Raw genomic sequence first — 16,916 nt, 5'->3', positions numbered from 1 at the left:
ATGTATTTTCTAGGATGATGATTTGGATGGAATAATTATTCCAAGTAAAGGAGAACACGTATGTGCAAGTCAAGTACCTGAGACTGCCCTATCCACTCATAAAGTCCATGTATGTGAAGCTAAAAGAACATGTTGGGAAGGCAGGAGGCAAACAACTCCACGCACTATTGGTGGTAGCAGCTCCGGTGAACTGCACAGACTGGGGGGAAGCGCAGTGCGGTGGTTTAGATAGGTGTGACTCCCGCAGACTGATGTCTTTGAATGCTTGACCCATAGCGAGTGGCACCATTAGGAGGTGTGGCCTTGTTCCAGGGTGTGTGGCACTGTGGAGGTGGGCACTGGCGCCTCCCATACTAATGCATGTGTAGCACACAGTCTCCTTCTGCTGCCTTCGAATCAAGATGTAGAACTCTCAGCTCCTTCTCCAGCACCACGTCTGCCTGCACGCTGCCCTGCTTCTCCACCATGATATGACTGAACCTCTGAAACTGTCAACTAGCCCACTAAATGTTTTCCTTTGTAAGAGTTGCTGTGATCACAGTGTATCCAACGTGAAATAAAACCCTAACTAAGACACACAGATTGATGTAATTCATCTCAGAGATCTAGTCAGCAGCCTGTCATCTTCACCCCTTCAAGATGTGCCTCACATGAAGAAGGCACCAAGGTTTGTTGCACACTCAGGCCTCCTCAGTTCAGGCTCAAACTCCACATCAGAAGACTAAGTTCGGCTTCCACAGAACTGCTTCTATTTATACGGACTCAATAACACTTGGAGACATACAACAGAATAAGCCAACAGTCCCTGTATGATAGCAGCTTTGATTTCCAGATCTAACTCCTGGTCCCTGAAAAGTCTTAATTCTGCTGCTTTCATTATGGCTACTGGAGATGGGGGCAGGGGGAAACAAAGGTTAAAAATCACTTCCTCTTTACAGTTATTATGCTCCAATTTGAAGAGCATCCATGACTGGATTCACTGTTACAATCTTTTTTTTTTTTTTTTTTTTTGGTTTTTTTTTTTCGAGACAGGGTTTCTCTGTGTAGCCCTGGCTGTCCTGGAACTCACTCTGTAGACCAAGCTGGCCTCGAACTCAGAAATTCGCCTGCCTCTGCCTCCCAAGTGCTGGGATTAAAGGCGTGAGCCACCATGCCTGGCTCACTGTTACAATCTTTGGAGCTGTGAAAGGAACAAGGACTTAGGCGTCAGAGTCAAACTCCGAGTCCACCACTGACCTTAGATATGTGTCTCAAGATCTCTGCACTTCAGTTTGTTTTTTTGTTTTGTTTTGTTTTTTTTCTAAATCTGTAAAATGACAAAAATGACACTATATAGTAAGTACTCATCCATTTTTGCCTCTCTGTTGTTGTGATACAACACTTGGCAGAACAACTTGGGAGGGACAGGGTTTTTTTGGTTTACATGGTCTGATCATAGTCTACGCTTGTGGGAGGCCAGGGCAGAAGCTCAAGGTTGGCGCTGGAGCAGAGCCCATGTAAGGAGAGTGCTATTCCTTGCTTGCACCTCATAACTTATTTTTTATACAACAGGACCACCAGTCCAGGGGTGACATCACCCACAATGCGGTGGTTCCTACAATGTTAATTAATCAAGAAAACGAGGCACAGGCTTGCCAACAGGCCACTCTGATGGAAGCATCCCCTCAACTGAGATTTTCCGTTCTGAGCCATGTCTAGGTTAGCGCCAGGGTGACTGACACTAACCACTTAATGAATGCTAGCCACACACCAGTCTCTACAAACAACCCTTGCTTTCAGTCGCACTGAGCTATACGTGTAACAACACTGAAAAAAGTAATGTCATTAACAATACACGGGTCACATTTAATACATGTTTATTCTCATAGTTTTCTTGGGGCTCCTTATGCACCCCTAGTTTTTAAAATTCTCACAACCATGGCCATCTGAGGGTAGTTCACAGGCCCAGAGGGGTTTGCTACTCTGCCATGTATCTCCACCTGGATAAAATGTCCAGGTATTAAGTTGTGTTCTCTGCATGGTTAACGCAACACACACACAATACAGGCTCTCTTTAAGTCATCTCCCCGTTGTCCCTGTGAGTATGCTGGAGGCATAAAAGCACTTTAACACTGAATTTTCACAAGAGCCTTTTGAGACAGGACCTACAATACACTGGGGAATCAGAGGCATTGGGAAATTAACTTCTGTGTTCTGAAGTCTCCCAGTCAATTGCATAGTCAGGATTAAAACTCACAGAAAAGCAAACATACCTTTTCCGTAAATATTCAAAATACAGGACACTAAGTAATACAGAGCTCACAGAGAAGGTATCGTAAGAGGTGTAACTACCTTTTATGGACGCCTTTTCCTGAGATCCCGGTGATGTGCAACCTCCGGGGCTTTCTTTGAGGGAAGATGAGGTCAGACTTTGTAAGAGCGAGTCCTATGAAAAAGTATTACCATATATGGTTAGCCCTGAGGACTGCCAGAGGCAAGAGAATCATTCACACCACTGCTAGTTCTAGAAAGTTGGCTCAAGGGTTAAGAGAGCTTCCTGCTCTTCCACAGGACCCCAGCTCAGCTCCTGGAACCCATGTGGGCAGCTCACACCTATCTGTATCCTCAGCTCCTGGGGACCTGCCATTCTCTTAGGCCCTGGACAGCACATGCCAAACTCGCAGGAAGGAAACACCAGGGCCACTAAGATGGCTCAGGAGATGAAGCGCTGGCTTCACAAGCCTGACCACCTCCATTCAATGCCCACCCATGTAAGGCCGGAAGATTGTAAGTGTCACAAATGTGTCTTCTATCCACTACAGGCAAGTCAAAGCATGCACAGGCGCACAGAGGCAATGAACAAAGGTAGTAATAGATGCAATGTCAAAAAGGACAGAAATAAGAGAGAAAAAAAAAACAAAAAACAAAGTTGATGGCATAGATGTCTCTGCAAAGAAGACTTCACTCCCAAATCGTTTTACTCATGAACCTTCTAACTTAGCTTATCATAACTGTGTGTTTCACAACAAACGTCTAACAAAGAGAGAAGACACAGACACACAAACACAGGAACAGACACACAAACACAGTAACAGATAATCCCATCAGACTAACATTCAAGCCTGATTACATCTTAGAAAAAACTCATATAGCAATATCCTTATATACATATCCATACACACGTATATGAGAGGATTAACAAAAGAGTAACAGATCAAATCACAAAAATGACGATTCCTTGATCAATCATGGTGTAAGCCAGGAACATGTGTGATTGACAGGAAAATCTACCCCGCTCACAGGCACACACTCTGAAGAAAGGCCAGAGGAGGTTGCAGAGAGGAAGCCAGTGTCCCTCCCTCTCACCTCTTCGGTATCTAGTGTAATATCTGGGGCAGAGGAGGGGGTGAAGCATTATGTGAGAGTTCCACAAAGATGACGGGCATGAGAACCGAGTGGTGAGGAGACAAAGGCTCCACACCCAGGAAAGAGAAGTCCTGGTCTAGCCACATGGGAAATGCCCTGAGAGTGACCTTCAGGTATCAGAGAAGAGCCAGGGGGAGGTACAGTGAGCAGTAGGGAACATGAATTGTTAAAAAATAGTGTCTAGCACAACAAGAGTTCACCATTATGAATGAGTGAATGAGGCCTCAAGACTGCCTCAGGGCCTGGAAACATCCATGACTTACAGCCAAGAAGTCCAACCTCAAACACCAACAGTGTGATGACAAAGCTGAGGAAAACCTGGAGGGAAGCACAGGGCTGAGGCAGTGGGGAGACACTGTCACGACCCTGTGAGACTTGTCTTACTACGCTGCTACTTCAAAACAAAAGAAGCACACACACATACACACACACACACACACACACACACACACACACACACACACACACCCCGCAGTCATTAACGTTAGGGCATGTGGAAATACAGAGCAACACTTACAGTTAAGACTCCCTACCTTTATAAACTGAGGCCCCTTCCCCAACCCATGTCCACCCAGTGACTTCCGTTTTAAGTGCCACATTTGCAAATGTAATTGTAGTTACGATGAAGGCATATTGCCCTAACTCCCATAGTACTTGTTTTAGGAAAAGAAGAGGGATACAGAGGCACAGGGTCTGGTGATGAAGGCACCGTGGTGTGGTGCCTCTTTAGACCAGGGAGGGCCAACAGATGCTGGCTCTCACCAGAAGGTACAAGATGCAAGAAGAGAGGTCCCGTCTAGGGCCTTAGAGAGGATGGCCTGACACTTAGATTTCAGAACTACAAAAACAAAATTCCCACTCTTGTCAGTCTCCTGGCTTACGGCACTTTGTTCCAGCATCTATAGGAATCCAATCCCATATTCACCCGAGCAGGTAACTGTATTAAATACATAAAAATCACTGGGTTCCTCTCTTGATTTTTCAGAACAAAACTAAGAACTAGCCAGAGATCACTGCCAGCTCTAAAGGCGACGAGACGGGGTCTGACTTACAGCTGGAAATCCTGAGGTCTAGCCACACTACTCTGAGCACATCCTTTCACACCTACACCACAGATGAGTGGAAAGGGATGGGAACCTGGCCAGGCTGTCTGCAGCTCATCTTCCTGGATACCGGAGGAAAATGGACTTTTCTGAGACATGAGCTTGAAGTTAGCTTTGACAGGTGAGCTCCCTGGTGACCCTTAAGTCATAGCACCTCATAGAAACCTGGGGATGTATCAGGTCCCAAAGGAGACAGAGCAGTACCCTGAGAGTCAGTCCAGCCAAATGAAGGAAATGAACTAAAATGTCCTTAGCCCAAGTTATATAAGCAAAGACAAATACATAATCATGTAAATTATTATCATTTAAGATAGGTTACACTATAAATACCCAGAAAGGAAAAATTATTTTAATATTTCACTTTCTCTGAAATCAGATGCAGCTCACTATAACTGATATATTACAGCTTTCTAGTGGCATGTAAAACCACAGTTCATTTTAGTTAAGGGAATTTCAGGCTCAATAAAATCTAATATACTAAAGAAGTGAGATCTCTTTACCAATTGCAAAAGAAACTGCAAAACATACACACAGACATACACACAGACACACATACAGACACACACATAGACATACACACGAACACACACACACACATACACACACAGACACACAGGACAGGTCTGAAATGAAGTGCAATTCAATAGTTCCACATTATGCCTACCTCAAGATCGAGGTTTTCCGAGTATATTTTTTCCTTAGTTTGCAACCCTGTGCCATTCTGCCTTGGAAAGGAAGGTGTGGGAGCAGAGTCTTCGCTTATGGAAAGTTCTTTATCAACTCCTGGTCTGACTCCCTCCTCAGTGTGGTTGCTCTTTTTTAACATGCTCCGTGGCCGTGGCGAAGGCTTAAAGTGGCCATCCGCATCGAGACCGCTGCTGGTTTCCCCTGAAAAAGAAAAGGTTTCCGGGTGAGTTTATGAACCTGACCGCGGCGGCTTCAGCTGCCCTCCATGGTGCTCAGAGCATCCGGGGAGCGCACACTTCTCCACAGCTCCAATACAGCACAAATAGCTAAGACTTCATGGTCAAAATCCAAGAACTGTTGCCATCCTGTAATTAGCTAGTCTACTTTAGTTTTATAAATAGTCCATTTTGACTTTACAAGTTCATATAGTATTAAAATTTTTTTTCAAAAATATAAACCATCACACAATCTTCCTTCTACAAAACAAAAGCTCTACTGAAGCCAGCCCTCCACACAAGACCAGCCGTTTTAACCACTTAGCAGCAAGGTCTCTGCGTCCACAGACTTCGTAGGAAGAGAAACGATAGGATTCTAAGTATGTAACTGGGCAAGATGTAGGTAAGTGTTGTTACAATCGTGCAGAGACAATCTGCCCTTCAGGGGATGGGAGGCCTCTCACCGGAGGAAGGGATGCAAAGCAGGGCTGACTAGTTAGAGAGCTCGTCTATCCAGAAAGCTTCCTTAGCAATTGCGGTGGTACAGCAGGTGCTTAGCAATCAGCACTTATGGTAGCACACACGGTGCTTAGCACTCAGGACAACTGAGTGCAGTCCCCAGCATCACAGATACAGAATAGGAATTTCAAAGGAAACTTTTACAGGCATCGAGTTCTGTTCTTCCTAAAATGTAAACAACCTGCTGCTGGCATACTTTTAGCTAGCAAATGCTGACGGGAAGATTTTTCCACTCACGTACTTTTAACCTAAATTTTACAGTCACATGTATTTATGTTCTAACCAATTTATTCTTCTAGAACTTTAAAACTGAGTTAACCCAACACGCACCTCCTCTGTGACTACGAATGCCTCGTCAATGTCTCTAGAAGATACCGAAGCCATGTCAAAATGGTGCCACTGTGCCTCACTGTTTGTTTTAGCTCTTCATAAACTCTGGCCAATGTTCAGCCCAATATGTAATTGCCGGCCCAGGTTACTTTGACTTTTCTGTATTTCAAAGCATCAAAGGTCCCACCGATACAAACTGGTCTCCCTTATTCTGTGTCCTCCCCAATCCTGGCTCTTCCTGTTTCTAAATACTACTTCCCTGGTATTGACCATAAACTCCATCATTCCTCTCTACAGAGTCCTTGGGGCTCCTCTTCATCCAACCCTAAAGCAGCCGTGCTCAGTGGCCTGAGAGTAGCATGGAATGTATCCCTGTCCCGTTGCCGCCTGCCCGCCCGTGCTGTCTGTTTCCTGGCTCTTTCACGTCAGAACTTGTGTTCTGGGGACACGGGGACCTGATCTGTTTTGCAGGCAGGCACAGACTCTCTACAATCACATCTTTCTCAAGGCACAAGTCCATGTCTAAAACATCTGCTCCTGGCTTCTCTTCTGACAAATGTGCGTGGGGTTCGAGCCTCAGCTCCAATCATTGCGCCAAGAAGCTGTCGGGTTATTTTTGTTTGCATTGTGTCATGAGCCACCTCTTAAAATACTTTCTCATGCTCAGTACAGTACTGACTGTGGCACAATGTTGAACTGATGATTTCTAGAACAGTTCGCCTTGCAGAACGGATACCGTATATTGTTGAATAGAAACGCCCAATGATCTGCTTCCTCCGGTCCCCAGTGGTTACTGTTCTACTCTCAGTTTCTGTGAGCCTGACCCCCTCAGAGGCCCCATGCGTCCCTTTTAGCTCTGACACTTGTCTCCATAAGCTTCCCAGTAGAGCCTAACCCTGGAAGGGTTGCAGGGATCGTTTTTTGTCATCTGGACCTACACCTAGACATGTATTGGAGGAAAAGAATCTCAACTGAGAAACTGACATATAGGCAAGTGTGTGGACATTTTCTGATTAATGAGCAATGTGTGAATAGCCAGCCCATGAGCATGGTGCCACTCTCGGCAAGTGTTCCAGGGCTGTGCAAGAAAGCAGACTGAGCAAGTTGGTACTCAGCATTCCTGTTTCATTCAGCTTCAGCTCCTGCCCCGGGTTCCTGAGTGAGGCTCCTGTGCTGGCTATCCCTGATTACAGATGCTGACATAATACATGCTTTCTTCCTTGTGCTGCTTTGAATCAGATCAGCTCCCAAAGACTCAAGTTTGAGTGCTGAGGGAGTGGCACTAGGAGGTGTGGCCTTGTTAGAGTGGGTGTGGCCTTGTTGGAGTAGGTGTGGCCTTGTTGAAGAAAATGTGTGGGCTTTGAGGTTTTAAATGCTCAAGCCAAGCCCAATGAGAATCAGTCTCTCTCTCTCTCTCTCTCTCTCTCTCTCTCTCTCTCTCTCTCTCTCTCTCTTCCTGCTGTCTGCTGATCAAGACGTAGAATTTTCAGCTTCTTTTCCAGTACCATATCTGCCTGCATGCCTCCATATTTCCTGCTATGATGATAATGGATTAATCCTCTGGAAACTGTAAGCCAGCCCCAATTAAATCTTTTCTTTTATGAGAGTTTCTGTGATCATGGTAATATATATCTTCACAACAATCGAAACCATAATTAAGACACTCCCCGGTTTGCTTCTGGTTATGGTGTTTATCACAGCAACAGAAAGCAAATTCAAACAGGGTTTTCCCTTAACTGCCTATGGAGCCTGAGTGAGAAGGCACCAAACATCCACAGGGCAGGGCCTGATAAACACTCAGTGCTCAGGGCAGTGACAGTTTTATTCATTGGCTAGTCAATTATGACTGCAATTCTTTGGGGGGGGGAAGCTTCTCCTTGCCTACATCTGTGCAATTTTTGCAAGTTAATAAACATTTCATGATCCACCTTTCCCTCCTCCATCCCCTCTACTGCTTTATCACAGACCCCAGCCCACACACCACACACTTTATTACTCCTCCTCTCCTCTCCCTCCTCCTCCTCCTCTCCTCTCCCTCCTCCTCCTCTCCTCTCCCTCCTCCTCCTCTCCTCTCCCTCCTCCCCCTCTCCTCTCCCTCCTCCTCCTCTCCTCTCCCTCCTCCCCCTCTCCTCTCCCTCCTCCTCCTCTCCTCTCCCTCCTCCTCCTCTTCCTCTCCTTCTCCTCTCCCTCCTCCTCCTCCTCCTCCTCCTCCTCCTCCCCCTCCTCCTCCAGACACCTTCCTTGACGTTTTAGGTAACTCAGACATCCAGTTTCTGCCATTCTTGCTATAACTTTCATGCAGTTTCTTACTAAACTCTAACGTCCCAGCCAACTGGTAAGCCGTTTTATTGCTAAATTCTTGCTCATCATCAGTTCGTAGCATGAGGAAACACAATGAGTTCTGAATACACACACAGAGGCAAACTGATAACTTACTTATGAAAAGATGCTAAGTATTAATAATATTTCACTTATTCCAGTACTGTTCTGAGCACTGCAAATGTAGAAAATAATTTAATTGTTGATTTTAACTCTTGAGTACTGAACCACTTAGATGTGTCTAAACTAACATCTCCATTTTACAAATAAATTAAATGAGGTCAAGGTTGACTTATGCCCAAGGCTAAAAGCTCCACTAAACTGTAGACCTGAGATGAATGCAGAAACACTCTAACTGTAGTATCCTGCAAGAGCCTAGCAAAAAAACGCCACAGTGACAATCCCTATGACTGCTGCTCTGCCAGGCCTGGTTACCATAATTGGTACAAAGGTAAACGGGAGCAGAGCAAACCATCAGTGGTTGGGTGGAACCAGGGGCTTCACGCAGGTTCCGCCATGCTCTACCACTGACCCGCGCCTCACGTTACAAATATCACGTTCCAAACACTCCGTGAAAGACTTCTAAGCATTAGAGAGTTCAGCTAAACCCAGGAAGTGCATTCCTCTTCTCATGAATGGATTAGCTGTGTATTCTATTCATCCATTCACTTAGATTCTTCAGAAATTCTCTTTGCCAGGCACGTTTTACGGCCACCAGCCTCAATTTTTATTCTTTGCACTAGAAACACCTGATGACTTTAGTATATTTTATGCCCCAATTCCATTTCCAGAAATGCTTTCAAGTTCTCGGGAGAAAAAAGTAAGTTCTTTTCATTTGAAATGCTTTGTCTCAACCCTAAGGAGATTCTCTACTTAGTGATTCTCAGCTTGGAAAAACTGAATGCACCCACACCTATGGGTGCACGCATATGCTGCTGCCACCTTGTGGCTAGCACGGAGTATTACCTTACTCATTTTAATTCACCTTTACTGCAGCTTCCCCCACCCACTTTTCCCAGTAGTTTAGGCAAGGTCTTGTTTTTTAGTCAGCATCTATGGAGTGCAGGCTAGCCTCAAACTCACAGCAATCCTCCTGCCTCACGATCTAGAGTGCTAGGACTTCAAGTCTGCAGTAACACATCAGGCTCTAGCATAGTTTTAAAAATGTATTAACTAGGTAGAGTATTGTTTAACACCTACAGTAAACTGATAATTATACACATCCGGACTAAAGTTTGTTGCTATATTCACATTTCTCCTCTGTCTTCCTTTTTAACTTATCTCTCTGGTCAGCTCTGGGATCGGATACATAAGATGGATCACAGTACAATACCCCAGTCCTTATATATTCTTAATAACGTAGTTCAACTATGTTCCTTTCTACCTGTGATTCCCCCACCACACTTGAAAAGCTCAGGTTAGAAGTTGGCCCAGCGTCCTTAGGCCATCTGCTTACATTTGATGGCTTTTTCTGGTTACTTCAAAAGATTCCTAAAGCAGTATTGCAGGACGAGAAAAGCAGGTTTGTCCTCCCACTCGCCAAGCTCGAGTGCCTGACAGTGTCCTGCCTGAGTCACACACAGCTACCATGTGGCAATGCTTGCATATCCAGGCCTGGCCATTTCTCTAGGGGTCTCTGCTCTACTTTTATCCTTCTAAGGTTCCCAGGATGCACAGGGAGGGAAGGGTCGTCCTTTAACATACGTCTGAAATAAAGTTTTACCTGATGCTACTGGTACTATCAACCATGTTAAGTGTGAGCCATCTGACAGCACCACAGTTGAGACAGATGATGGGAGGGGAGGTGGTGGGGATTTTATGCTTCTCAGCACCAACTAGTTTTTCCTTTGTAAAACAGAAGGAAAGATCACCAGGAGACACCAAACCCTCGCCTTGCCATGCTCTCATTCCGCTGCCTCTCCCAAGGGCTCCCAGGGCACCACTTCTTGGCTGTCCTCACTCTGTCCTTCCTCCAGAAGGTTTAGAGTTCAGCAGACTAGTGGAGAGTTCTTCAGTACTTCCCAGGCACACTAGGAAGACACCTTCAGGAAGCTGGGGTTGGGCTGGCAGCATATGCAGTGCAATAAACCAAAGAAAGATTCCGGTCTCTGATGGGAGAGTCAAGAAGCTTCATCAAACAGCAAAATATCAACTATCAGTGCTTCCGTGCATGGTCCTGACCTTGAACTCACAGCCTTGGGCATGCTAGCCACCCATCCACCACCTCACTACACCCTCAGTCTTTTACAGATGACTGTTTTAATCTTGGTAGCTCTTGGGGATTAGAATAGCCTCATGGCAGCTCTGGCTCCACAAATAGAATAGAAGCTGATGAGCCTGGTGTGTGGGAGCCACAGCTGTGGGTGACCACAGCTGCCCCGACTTTCTCTCCGGCCCAGCACAGTCGAGAGTGAACATACAATGGGCCTTTGTAGCTATGGTTACTAAGTGACAAGTGACGGGTGGGAAACTGGAAACTTAAATACATTAGCACTTCGTGACAGGTTATCCTGAAAGGAATATTCTGGAAACACAAGGACAGTAATTTCCCAGCTTACCTGAGGACGTGCTTCTTTTGATGGGGTGCATCCTGGGTGTAGGCTTCACTGTAATAACCTCTCTGCCGACTTCTTGATCATCATTTTGAGATTTGGGGAAGGACTCTCCATTCACATCTTCTTGAGCATCTGGTGACGAGCCTTCACTGCCCAGAATGACGGAGTCCAGATCATCTTTTGATATTTCCCTGTTTACTTTCTTGGTTTTCAAAAAAGACAGTCTTGGAGAATTTTTTTCCTCATCGTCGGATATATGAAAATCATTCATCTTTTTTCTAACTAGACTTTCATCTGTTGAGGTATCTGAAAATTCACCTAAAGAAACTGCAATAGGAACACGAAAAGATGTGTTCAGCAGTGTATTTTAAACATTCAAAAGTTATAGTCTATTTCTTTGAAAAGTAAAACTACCTTCATAAACAGAAATGGCTAGAAATAAATCAATAACCCCAAATAAGTCCATATTTATTTTGTAACTCTTCAAATCACGATTCTAGGTAGGCTTTGGTAGGCAATTATCAAATAAAGTCTGAGTTTCATTAACTTATTTAAAATATTTATCAAGTGCCTACTGCACTGTATTTATTGGGGGAAGGTATGTCCATCAAAGGTTATTCAATGTAGCACTCATCTCAAAATACAACGATGATACTGTCTAGTAAAAATATTCTAATAAAGAATACCAATTTAGCAAGACAAACGTGATTGATTTAATGGCTATTCAGAAGACTTTTACAGAGGGCATTTATCCAGTGAACATTACAAAATAACACACTTAATTTCAAAATCAGAATTCTACATGATTATAGCTGAAATCTAAAGTGTAATATTTTGCTCACTTAAAAGAAACCAAGTTAATGTACTGATTGAAGGATCTATTTTTCAAAATGAGCCACGTTGGTGGTCTGAGTGAACATGTTCCCCAAAGGTTTAGTGACTTTAACACTCGGTCCCCAGTTGGTGGCACTGTTTGGAGCAGAGCTCCTCCACTGTCTTGAGCAAGGACAGGCTTTGGAAGTGCACAGTCCCGGCCCATTTCCAGTCTGTTCTCTGCTTCCTGCCTGCTGTTGATGTTATCTTTCATTTCCAGTTCCCTTCCCCAGGCCTGCAACTTTCTGTCATGCTGTCCCCACCATGCTGGACTGGCATCTCTCTCTAACCATAAGCTTAAATAAACTTCCTTCTTTAGGCCATTTTGGCCATGGTGTTTTATCATAGCAACAGAAAAGTAAGTAAAGTAGAAGTTGGAACCAGAGAGTGGGCTGTTGCTGATGGAAACCTGACATGCTGGCTGTTCTTTGGAGGAATGTGGAGTATTTTGGAACTTTGGATTGGAATAGAGTTAAACGCTTTAAGGAGACCCTTAAAGACTGATGTTCTGAGAGTAATCAGAACTGGAGAGGTCTGGCTCAGGAAGTTTCTGGAGGAAGCAAGGACTTTAACGGCATCTAGGATACAGGCCATTACTGTGATATCTTGGTGAAGAATCTGGCCCTTGTCATGAGCCCTTGCCTGAGGATAAATGTGCGGGTTAGTTTTTGTTAACTCGGCACAGACTAGAGTGTGTGCCAAGAGGAAAACAGTGAAGAACTGCGTCCAACAGACTGTCCTGTGAGCAAGTCTGTAAAGCATTTTCTTAATTAATTAATTAACATTTTCTTAATTGCCATGAGAGGGTCCAGCGCACTGTGAGTGGTGTTGTCCCTAGGTAGTACAAGCAAGCAAGGTGAACTGCTAAGGAGGAGTAAGATACTTAGCAATGTTCCTTCACCACGTCTGCTTCAGTTCCTAGCTCCAGGTTCCTAACAGAGTTCTTGCCCTCACATACCTTAGTGATGGATTGTCATGGGAAATTTAAGCCACACACACCCTCACCTGCCCAAACTGGTGCTGCTTAGTGTTTTATGGCAGCCATAGAAAGCAAATAATACACTGAATTAGAAAGTAATGGATAATTTCTTTGGTAAGAGACAGCATCCTGTTGAATCTGTGGCATGGTTATTACTGGTTTTGCTTAGGTAGAGCTACAAGAAAATGAAGGAGTGAGGCAGAAAGAAATCCAGGCTGGACAGAAAAAGATCCCTAGGAAGCTTTAACGGTTTAGCCTAGCTTGTGCTCAATGCAAACAGAGGCCCCCAGCTCTGCACTGGAGCAAAGGGAAGGGTGCCCTCAGGGTAAGTCCCCTCCCAGCTAAGGAGCTAAGTTTCCAGTTGTGAAAGAGCATAAGGAATTTTCTGCTTCTAGACAGCAACTGGATAAAAAGGGTGTGACTCATGGGAGTAAGAGTCTGTCCCAAGCTGGCAGCCAAACGTGGCAGTGTCATCCACCTGGTACTGACTTTGGAGGCACAGAATATGGAATAGTGAGAGGATCATAGATGCTCCTCCTATTCGAGAGGCCCCTAGGCCAGGCAAGTTAAGGCAGGGCAGTCTATGCATGCCCTCCCTGAGAGGGGGACAGGTCATTGTGTGAGACTGTGAAAGGGAAACTTGGGCTGTGGTAGGGACCTCAAGATGTTAGAGACATGGAATGACGAGATCTCTGCCAAAGAGTGTTACCTATGGGATTAGAATCAGCCTCAAGGGCAGATGCGTGCAGCAGGCAGAAAAGCTCGGGGAGCAGAGCCAACTACAGTTCCAGACGCTAGACACGGAGCCATTGGGACTTTGAGTTTGCCCTGCTATGTTTCAGTCTTGCTTTAGTCCAGTATTTCCTTATTGTGTCCCCATTCTTCCTTTCTGGAACAGTAATGTCTGCCTGTCTGTACGTACATATATCCTATCCCATTAAATGTTAGAAGCACGTACTTTGCATTTTGATTGTTTTCAGGAGGCTACAATTAATAACCTTTAATTAATAATTCTTCTGATTGACTTCAGAAGAATTTTAAGCAGTGCAGAAAATGTTAAAGACTATGGGGGATTCTAAAGTTAGACTAAATACATTTTGCATTGGCCATGAGTCTATGGGTTATAGAAAGTGGGTTATGGTCACTTGGATGAGAACAGGCTCAGCATTCACAGCCTTGACATCATTCCAGGTCTCTTTCTGCTCTGTGCGTCTGCTGTTGAAGGCACCTCTTAGCTTCCTGCTCCTGCCACCAAGCCATCAAATTTCGGCCATGTCTACCCCCCATGATGGAGTCACATCATTTTGAACTGAAAAACGAAATGAATTCTTTTTCTGTAAGTCACTTTTGTGCGTGATGTTTTATATCAGCAACGGAAAATCAGTTACTATACCCACTATTACAGCCCCAGATGATGTCTGTGTCACAGAGCATGACAGAAGCACCACTGTTTAATCCTGTGAACTCTGGTTGCAATTACAGATAGAGAATTCTTAAAGTTGAACTTAAAGACGTAACTACCTCCAAAGACGGCTCAAGTCCTAAGGTAGCATTTTACTATAGACCTAATAATAGTTTTAAAGTTACATTCAGAAATAAGCAGAGATAACTTGTGGGCTTCTTGAAAATTAAGAGTGGCTTCCTAACTCACTGCACACATAGAATTCTGAAACTAGTGAATTCACAGGCAGTGACTTATCATGAGAGGTTATGGGATAGGTGACATGCAACTAAGGCAGCAAAACACAGGACGCTGGCTCGTTTGTCTATTCTTTTACATACCAATCTCGTCACTGTCAAAGTCATCTGAGTACTCGGAACTTCTCTGCCTGGCTGACCGGGCTGTGATCGCTCTGATCAGCTCGTCCTGCAATGAGATCAGTAACTAACGTTAATTCCCATTCAAGCAGGGATGTCTCATACTTAGATCTTAAAACAAATATACTAGGTTATTCTAGATTCACCTTTAAGTTTCATTCACCTAACTTTACTCCAAGCCTACATTGTACAATGAACCCACGTCATCAAGACTCAGCACAGAATTGAGCCATCTTCTCTGGGATTCGCCGTTAAACAGGAAGTGACTACTAGTAGTAGATAAATTAATTGCAGGTTACAATCTATGCTAAGTGCTAATGAATAGGGGCATCAATTTAGATTGGATTTATTAGAAACTGACATTCTGTTATAGATGCATACATTTTGAGGGAGGGGAGTGCTTGGGTTTGACAAGCATGAAAGGCACATAGCCTACCACTGAGGCATACCTTCAGCCTCAAACTGGTCCTTTAAGTGTATTACAGAGATGGGCATTATCAATGTGACAAACACGGGAACGAAAGTTGGATGCAGCGTTGGCACAGTAAGACCTTGTGACGCTTAGACAGAAAACCAAAATCTAGAGAGAGGCAAGCTCTGAAGTCGCTCTTTGGCTTGCAACTTAGAAGCCAATATTGAAGACAGGATCCCACAGACGGCTGTTTCAATACTGGAGCCCAAAGTTGACAGATGACCTGCAACACACTAAACGGGAAGCAAGAACTCCTCCTGCTTCATGCCAGATCCTGTGAGAACCAGCAAGGGCTCAGTAGCAGCATAATCAAAACCAAATGCTTTGCCACATTGTACCTGAAAGGAAGTTCTCTTGGTAGCTTTTGGACTCTTGGTATATGCCAAAGTTGTGAAGATTTCATCCGACATGGTGTATCCTTTTTCTCTGCTTTTATACAACAGTTAGTAAATAACTGAAGTAATTCATTCAACCTCTGATGGTGGCTGAAATACACACATAAATATTTTAAAGGATTAGACGTTTTTACATGATCAAGATACTCTATTCCTGGGATTAATGCCCCACAACCCCACTCCAAGTAAAGAGAAATAGCTCTAACCACTGTACAATATATTCACCTAAACACATTAACAGCATTTTTTTGTTAAGGGCATACAAATTTCACAACAAATTTGCTTCCACGAAAAGAAAATACATAAGAAAGTTACTGTTCTACACCAATTTTAAGAATGAATGAACTACATAATAACAAAATGTTTCCAAACAATGTCACCTTTCCATTATTAAAAACCACACAGCATTGCAGATGCCACTACGACTTAGTTCAAGCCGCAACCAAGAGGATTGCCAAGGTTCCCAGCCCCGGAAACGGCTTGCATAGAACAGTATTCAAAACAATGCTTAACCACAAGCAGCAGCGACATTTTCCCAAACCATTCGTTTGCTCTTACACACACAACGACATCTCCACACTAAGCTGCAGCACATCAGGTTGCATTAAAGCCTCTGTTTCTAGCGCGCGACGTCCGAGGCCCATTTGGATCGCCGGCCACCGCCCAGAGCGCCCCGGGCTGGCCAGGTGGCTTCCCTGTCCCCAGCTCCGCGCGGCTCCCGGCCCAGCACGCGCCAGGCCCCCGCACACCCAGCGCGATCCCCTCGGTTCCTCCACGTACCATGGCCCGCGCCTCCTGCATCCACCCCGCTCCCCGTGCACCCGGGACCCTGTGACCACCTGAGAACCCAGCGGCTATGCTCTAGAATAGGTGTCGCTCGCGGCCCGGGCCTCGCGGTCTGGGAAACCAGGTATAGGAATAACCTGGAGGCGGGGCAAAAGATGGAGGCGGAAGGCGGTTGCTAGGCAACAGCGTCCCCGGGAGGAAGTGACTTCCAACCGCCTGGTCTCTTGGGTACCCAACACCGCCTTTCCGCCTGCGTCGCTGGGACAACCGCACAGACCAAGGAAGTGACATCACTGGTGGAGGTGTTGGGAGCGCGGTGCCCTATCAGCTTGTGTGCAATGGCTGTTACCTAGGAAACAAGACCGGCCCTCTGCCATCACGCCACAAGGAACCTCGATTGCCCCTGCTCAGAGTCCTTGTTTATGGGCAGGTATTGCGTGACCACGATGCAAAGCTTCCT

At 45.0% G+C, this 16,916-nt stretch overlaps 1 protein-coding gene across 4 annotated transcripts in view; it reads right to left on the bottom strand.

Annotated features, from left to right (window-relative positions):
• The window catches only part of Map9 (microtubule associated protein 9), a 34,558-nt gene extending 17,865 nt beyond the window's left edge, over positions 1–16,693 (bottom strand). Inside the window, exons 1-6 of one of the 4 annotated variants that reach the window (XM_021196083.1) lie at positions 16,510–16,693; positions 15,614–15,760; positions 14,768–14,852; positions 11,137–11,460; positions 5,173–5,396; positions 2,332–2,425 (exon numbers count right to left, since the gene is read on the bottom strand). In XM_021196083.1, the coding sequence (XP_021051742.1) occupies positions 2,332–2,425; positions 5,173–5,396; positions 11,137–11,460; positions 14,768–14,852; positions 15,614–15,685 (799 nt within the window). In that variant the 5' untranslated portion in view covers positions 15,686–15,760; positions 16,510–16,693. Of the gene's footprint in view, positions 1–2,331; positions 2,426–5,172; positions 5,397–11,136; positions 11,461–14,767; positions 14,853–15,613; positions 15,761–16,228; positions 16,326–16,509 lie in introns of those variants that run through there. The other 3 variants (XM_029537948.1, XM_029537950.1, XM_029537947.1) reach the window with 3 other exon arrangements.
• Positions 16,694–16,916: the final 223 nt, after the last annotated feature.

Source organism: Mus pahari, chromosome 4, assembly GCF_900095145.1.
Source record: "Mus pahari chromosome 4, PAHARI_EIJ_v1.1, whole genome shotgun sequence".
Taxonomy (NCBI): domain Eukaryota; kingdom Metazoa; phylum Chordata; class Mammalia; order Rodentia; family Muridae; genus Mus; species Mus pahari.
The sequence above is the reverse complement of the archived record's forward strand: the minus strand, read 5'-3'. Positions and strand labels throughout refer to the sequence as shown.